Source organism: Halyomorpha halys, unplaced genomic scaffold (genome assembly GCF_000696795.3).
Source record: "Halyomorpha halys isolate HHAL.00 unplaced genomic scaffold, Hhal_1.1 Scaffold783.1, whole genome shotgun sequence".
Classification (NCBI taxonomy): domain Eukaryota; kingdom Metazoa; phylum Arthropoda; class Insecta; order Hemiptera; family Pentatomidae; genus Halyomorpha; species Halyomorpha halys.
The window spans coordinates 295,087-302,706 of record NW_027110563.1 but is presented as its reverse complement, the minus strand read 5'-3'; the positions used below and the strand labels follow the sequence as shown (position 1 = coordinate 302,706).

General features: G+C 30.1%; 1 protein-coding gene across 5 annotated transcripts in view; it reads left to right on the top strand.

The window, feature by feature from the left end:
• Tnks (tankyrase) overlaps window positions 1–7,620 on the top strand; it is a 35,433-nt gene that overhangs the window by 1,885 nt on the left and 25,928 nt on the right. For 4 of the 5 annotated variants that reach the window (XR_001343956.1, XM_014429295.3, XM_014429298.3 and 1 more), the window contains 3 exons: window positions 152–302; window positions 3,413–3,565; window positions 7,082–7,335. Coding sequence is in view for 4 of the 5 variants with exons in the window: in XM_014429295.3 (XP_014284781.1) it covers window positions 152–302; window positions 3,413–3,565; window positions 7,082–7,335 (558 nt within the window). In the remaining variant the exon portion in view is untranslated. The remainder of the gene's footprint in view (window positions 1–151; window positions 303–3,412; window positions 3,566–7,081; window positions 7,336–7,620) is intronic. The other variant, XM_014429297.3, reaches the window with a different exon arrangement.

Below are 7,620 nucleotides of genomic sequence, written 5' to 3'. Positions count from 1 at the left end.
TTCTCAATATTTATCTGATTATTTTCAATATGTACAATTAATTTATTTTATCTCTAATGAATATTTTCGTTAAGCATTTATAAGTTGACTAATATCTTTAAAATTAAAATTGATAATGTAAGATGATTATTTAATCCTGTTTTATTTTCAGCTCTACTGCAACATGGTGCCGACGCAACAATCCGAAATACTGAAGGTAAAACCCCTTTAGAAGTTGCTGATTCAGCTACCAGGTCTGTTCTTACGGGAGATTACAGGAAAGAAGAGGTTTTAGAGGCTGCTAGGACAGGAAATGAAGAAAGGTCTATTTTGATTTTATTTTATGCTTATACTCATTTTACAATAATGTTTAAATTCATTATATGTCTATCTGTGAAACAAAATTTATTTTTTATTTAGTTTGTGAGTATTGAGATTTTATAACTGAAAATTTTGAAATTTAATATATCTCTAATAAAATTTTGCTAATAATTTTTATTTTTATAGAAAATGAATTTAATATATAAACATTAGATTCGTCTATTTTCTGTAAAACAAACTGATTCCTGACTCCCAACCTACCAAACATGACCAACAATCTCTTATGGGTTCCTAATAGATATTCATTGCATCTCTCAGTTTGATCTATTAATAATAATTATGAGAAGAAAATTCTACTATCAAAAAGTTCATGTTGAGTTAATAGTATTTTATTTTTAATATAAATTATTTATTACTCTTTGTTTGCAATTATATCATATCAGGTGGTGTAGTTGTTTAAAATTGTTCCTTAGACTCTACAATGAATTCTACTGACAAGTACCAACTTCGAGTAAGTTTTATCTTTTTGAGATAGCGGGTTTGGTCTACCTTAAGCATAGTTTGATTGTCACTATTTTTTTAAAATGTGGTTATATTTTAAAATCCATTGCTATTTACTATTCCCAAAGGGAAGGGGCACTTGTCTTTGGAGGTAAAATATAACAGAGGTAACAATCTGTAATGGCATGTGGAATGAATACTTCAAAAAAACATATTGAGCGAATCTAAAATAATAATATTGAATATTTATTCTGTGACTAGCTCCCTTAGAATAATATTGTACACATTGAAAATAGACTTTGGTGTCTTTGAGTAAAATACAAAATTTAATTAAAAATAAAAATTAAATTATAAAACATCATAAAATATAAATAAAATAATAAATTGGAAAATGAAAAAAAAATTTAAAAAAACAATAATTAACAGAATATGTATAAGAAAAAATAGAAAATATAATAAAAAACCATGTATCATATCATAAATCAAAAGGTGTCAACCTTCTAATGAATTATAATGAAAATTAATCAAACATCATTGAGCTCAAAATAATTAATTAAAAGGAACAATTACTGTTTATATACATTTTTACAAGTTAAAAGAAAACAATTTTCTGCCCAGCCGGATTCAAACTCGGGTCCTTGGAGTTAGTAGCCATGCGCTTTACCCTGTGGCTACCGCACTCTCCAATGTATATAATTAACTGACAATAATTTGTGAATTTTGAAAGTATTGAATATTTTTATGATTCTTTTTGACTAAGAGGCTTGACTTCGATTTATGTTCACTTTGGAAAGTTATGCTAAAATGAAAATCCAATCTTTAAATAATAATTTTCTGAACAAATTTAGAAGTATATAATTTTTATCGAGTGAATATGTTAGTGGCCACTTACATTATCACGTTGACTGTCGTGCCAAGAGCAAGCTCTAAATAACAATTCAAACAAATATATTTGAAGCTTACAAAAGCAAAAGAGAAATGCTTTATTTGGCAATGCTGCCCTAATACATCGGGCTGCTTGAACACACAGTATACTTATAAATCTACAATTGGATATATATTCACTAACATACGTTAATCAAAGATACAAGATACTTTTTTTTTATATACTGTTTCTTTTTTAAAACAATAATTTATATCCTAAATACAATATATTGCAAATATTTTTTTTTAACAATTTCATTTTATTTTTTATATATTTTCCTACCTTCTTCTCACACACAGTTATATTACAGTTTTCTTATTCATTATTTCTGTTTTTTTTTTTCCTCGGCCCTACTAGGCTATTCTCTCTACCCCACTTCCATATACCTCCATTCTCCAGTGATCCATAACACATGTTCAATCTGTTACACAAATGTAATGTAACGGAACGCCCCTAATAATTAAACAAAAGTATCAGTTAATAGAAATATAGAAAAAAATAAAACAGGCACATCAGTTGAGCAATTAAAAAACAAAAAAATAATTTTGCAAAACTAATGAATAAATTTTAAAAAGCATATAAATAAGTCAAAAGAAATTAATAAAAAAGTTACAAATGAATGTTATGAGTAACAAGGAAGGTTATGATTATCATTCGATGTTTTGAATCAAAATTTGTTTGTCAATCTGTGTTATATTTCTTCTGATTGCCAATTTTTGGCAATACTTGCCCTTCATAATCTTCTCAAGCCTGAAACCAGCTTTTCTTTCCCATGGAGCTAATGTGCTGGAATTTTCCCCTCAACCCTGATACTCCGTAGTGTTAAATTCATTTATTGTTCATGTAATCTTGTCTGAGGTAAACATGTTATTGACTTGTTAAAGGGTCCATTTGAAGACTATAGGAGAAAAACATCTTAATTGATATCTACAAGAGAAAAGAGGCAATTATTTTTATCTATTTTTTTTTTCAAAATTGAGTTATTGGTGGATACAAATATCTGAAGGAAAGCATACATTCTTATGAGGTCAAACATCAAAAAAAGGTTCTATAACCATTAAAAATACCTAAATGGAGAAAAGAAAGGCTCTGTCCATGCGAGGGAGATTAGGTGATCTCCTTACGGGTTTTAAACAGTTGAGACTTTGAAATTAATCATACTAATTGACTGATAATGCAATCAATTTAAGCTGGATTTTTTAGGGGTCATCAAAATTTGAATTTTGTTTTTTGGACAGGAGTTCCACTGTCTTCCCCGTGGTCTTCATTTGTTTTGCTCGGCTTACCTCTTTTTCCCCTTAGAAACGTGACTTCTTTTCAAAAGAGCATTAAGGAAAGTGAGTTCTAATAACACTTTGGGTGTTTCTCCTTGATCCTTTGTATAAATTCCATCCTGCTTAAATATGCTAGGCACATTTGTTTGATTTTTGAGACGACCTGCTGAAGTCAAATCCCTTATACCCTCAGAGAGTTCTCCCCATGGACTTCTTTTTGACTTTCTAATTTCTTCTAATATTCTGTCAGTGCTTGGGGTTCAGATGAAATATGAATTGAAATATTAAATGCATTGATTTCATTATGCAGAACTGCTCCTAAAATGTAATCACATTCACATCTCTAATTATAATGACATTATAAATTTTGGGAATAACTTGAGGTTATTTATTTTATCCTTTCTGTTGATAGATTGTTACAATTGATCACCCCTAATAATGTCAACTGCCACGCCAGTGACGGGCGAAGGTCTACTCCTCTTCACTTGGCCGCTGGTTACAATAGGAGCAGGGTAGTTCAGCTGTTACTCCAGCACGGTGCCGATGTCCACGCTAAAGATAAAGGGTTAGTATCTTTTTGTACGAAATTAACATCACTTTAAGTTAATTTGTTTTTCTTCTTCAAAGTCATAGAACGTTATAAGCATTGTAATACTTTGTCTCTTAGTCTTTTTTTTTTTTTTTACATTACTGAATATAAATATGATGCACTTTCTATACTTTTGTATATAACATATTACACAAACTATTTTTTACTAAACATAATAACACATTGTTGCCGATCATCTAAAAATATTATGTTAAAGGTAATATTATAGAGATGGGAGGAACTAGGTCAGCAATTTTGCTTATCCGCCCTGTTTGTCTATCCCAAGAAAAACTTACGCTGGGTCTTATTTTTTCTTCCATGTCGACTCTTGATTTTACTAATGAAATTTAAAAAGGGGTGGTGATTCAATGGAGTATGCCTAGTGTTCTAAGATTCTATCAGAGCCCGAAGGAATACACATCACTGCTGTGTACTAGTCACAATCTGCTATGCAGTTTCCAGAGCCTGTCCACATATATGACAGGTTTTCTTCCCTACCACTCCACAAATCTTTAGGTGTTTTAAATCTGTGAGTATTGCAATGATCAATCAGAATTTATTTAGGCTGAGCTGTCACTTGGTTTCAGAAGAATATTTATTAACTAACTTCTTGGTCTGTCTAAGCCCAGCACATTTCCTCTACTTCTTGCCTCCTTTTCTGTGTCGCCCTTGTTACGCTGATGTCTTGTTATGGTTTGTAATGGAAGTTCTGGACCCATAAGAGGGAGTTCAACTTCATTTCTTGTGAGCTAATGAGCTGTTTCATTGCATTTGATTCTCTTATGAACAGGGATATGTTCAAGGTAGTTCCTCTTACAAAAATCATTAATTTTTTTTTCTATCCATTTCACTATGGTCACTGAATTTGTTAACACTATCATTTATTTCATGGAAGATAGCCCTCCTTGAAATACATACACTATACTCTCAACCATCAATACAAAATAATTATGTATTATTCTTCATATATCCTTTTGGAAATCTTATGTAGCAAATTCATATGGCTATGGATGTCTAGGACATTTCTGACTTGTTGACCAAGTTGCTGGTCAACTATTTCATTATCAAAGATTCAATCAAGTTATGGCTTGAGATTTATTAAAATTCTACATTTGTGCATTTAAATTTAAATTTTTAATTTCTAACACTCATATTGAAAGTAGAGCAGCCAGCTGCAAGTCAATAAAGATGATCATTTCTTTGTTCTCTCAGATAATAAGCTTTCCCAAGGCCAGCCCTAGTAGCTTTCGGCTTTCTTTTATAATTTTTAACAACTTTTGCCACCAAAGTGTGGGCCATTTTGAATTCCTCAGAGTAAACTCCTAAACCTGCTTTCTTACTGACTAGCTCATCAGGAAAAACATATGACCATGATGCTTTTGGATACCTTTGGCATGTAGTTTCTAATGTTTGAGAATTTACATTGCATCATCCTATTTTGGATTAGCTTTTACAAATGGAATCTTTACAGAATATTGTGTTATATGCTCGGTTAGTCGGTATTACTAGCCATGTCGCCAGTCGTAGAACAAATAAAGAAAGAGAAATAAGTACAAGGTGCTATAAGCATTATCAGGCAAGGCTCAGTAATTATTAATTCTCATTGAAATGGTAATATGAAGGCATTTCATCTCAGTGGTTATTGGGTACCTTAAATGTATCCAGGGAGTTAACAAATTTTGAATTATCTCATAAGCAGCCAAATGTTTGACCAATAGCTATGAAAGATCTAATAATTTAGTTTTAAAAAAATATATATAGATATATTTTATTGTGCCAAAGACACAAAGTATATATATATATATATGCCTGTTTCTTTGTGTCCTTGGCATGTACATTTTTCTAATTAGATCTTAAAAAAATGTTTTAAATTTCCTTGACTGTTTCGGAGAAGACAATTTTTTAAACTGAAATAGCTCTTTTTTCAGTATTGAGACTACCCTGAAAAGACTCACATTCTCTCAACAATCCGGAGAAATAACTTGACATGTCGAACCACTCAGGCTATGTTTATAATTCTAAAACTTTGTCAAATATTATATCATCAGCTGTAGAAGAAATTTTTGTACTGTAAGGTAATCCAGTCATTTGAGTTTATCACCTGGAAAGTTTTGGTATTTGCCACATCCATTTTTCCTGGAAATGTGAAAAAAAAAAAAAAAAAATTGCAATGTTGAAGTGTAAAATATAAAAACTTTTTAACTGAAAATTTCGTTCTAAAAACCTGGACAATATTTTTATTTGAATTTCATTCTAATGCTTCGTTTGATCTAATTTTTATTTGTTTTTCAAATTTTTGGAATTTTAAATACTCCGGGTAGTCCAACCCATTAACAATAATATATCTCCACATTGGGGTATTTTGTGATCTTTAGTTTAATGTGTTAAAATGTAATAAATGGAAAAAGTTGAGTTAAATAGAGAAATATATATGTTCCTCTTTTATCAAGTTAAAATGATATAACATTTGACATAGTTTAGAGTCTTTAGTTCGTTTGCTAGCTCAGCTGCTCATTGTTCACGTTTGATTTGTGTTGTTTTTTTGTGTTTTTTTTATCATTTTTATAAACTGATGGATAAAAATAATAATGGAATAAAGGATGAAGTTATGAGAACAAAAAAAACAAGGAAATCCACTAGGAGCTCTAATGCATTTAACATATAACATAGACTTCAAATTAGGCTGCTCACAATCCTATACTTATAACATTTAGCATGTTAAAACGATATAACATTTAACTCATCATGAATTCACCTATTGTTGAGAAAATGCGAGCCTATCCAAGTGCTTAAGAATGATGTGAATATTTCACTATTATAACATAATTGTGGCCAAAATAAAAAAGAAATGTCTGGAAGGGTCCAATCATTTTCAGGGTCAATAAATATTTGCCTGGCATAATGGATATATATATATATATATATATATATATATCTCCAATTATCTCTATGCCAATACTACATTTTCATCTCAATTATTTAGTAATTAAAGTCCATTTTGAAAAATGTAAATGTCAAATTCACTTTGGTAAACTGCCATACAAATCATTCTGAGTAACTGCCACATAAATCATTCTGAGAAACTGCCATACAAATCACTCTAGTAATTAGTCGAGTAACTGCCATATAAATTCTTTTTTTTTTTTCGTACTACATAGTGAGATGTTATATATCCACTTGTTAGATCATCTATTGTTTATGATGTACTTAAAAACTCACTGCAGACTATATATTTTTTTGGAATATTCCATTTAAACAAACAGCTAACACTGTTAAAATACACACAAATCAACAATTGTCGATTACTTACTTCATTTAGAGATTTAAAAAATTGTATATAGCTCTTTAAAAGAGTTGTTTTTATAAAGGAATTAAATTACAAGCTGAAACAATATATCAATTAGATTAAAATATATTTAAGCCTAACTTATTTATTGATTAATTATGTTCATTTAAATATAATTAATAAATATATTATATTTTATTTTCCAGAGGCTTAGTTCCTTTGCATAATGCATGTTCATACGGCCACTTCGAGGTGACGGAGATGCTAGTAAAAGCTGGGGCTAATGTGAATGCGATGGACCTTTGGCAGTTTACTCCTTTACATGAAGCGGCTTCGAAGTCGAGACTTGAAGTTTCATCTCTCCTCCTGAGTCATGGTGCTGACCCTACTTTGCTCAACTGTCATTCAAAGAGTGCTATCGACGTTGCACCAACCAGGGAGCTTCAGGAAAGGCTCGCATGTAAGTCATATATTTATTGCTTTGTAAAATCTTTTTAAAATAATTGGATTATTTTTTTTTTCAAGTAATTTTAAATAGTAGAAAACAAGAAAATCAACAACAGAGTCAAAAATGTCAATTTAGAATGAATTTATTAATAAAGAGTATTTGTAAGTATGATAGGTTATTTAGATCCAGAAATCTTTAAAGCAATTGAATATATGTATTTTTGCCACATTTTATTTTCTGGTTACATTTTAACCATTATATCGCACTAGTATTTCTAAAGTGACATAAGTCTAAAAC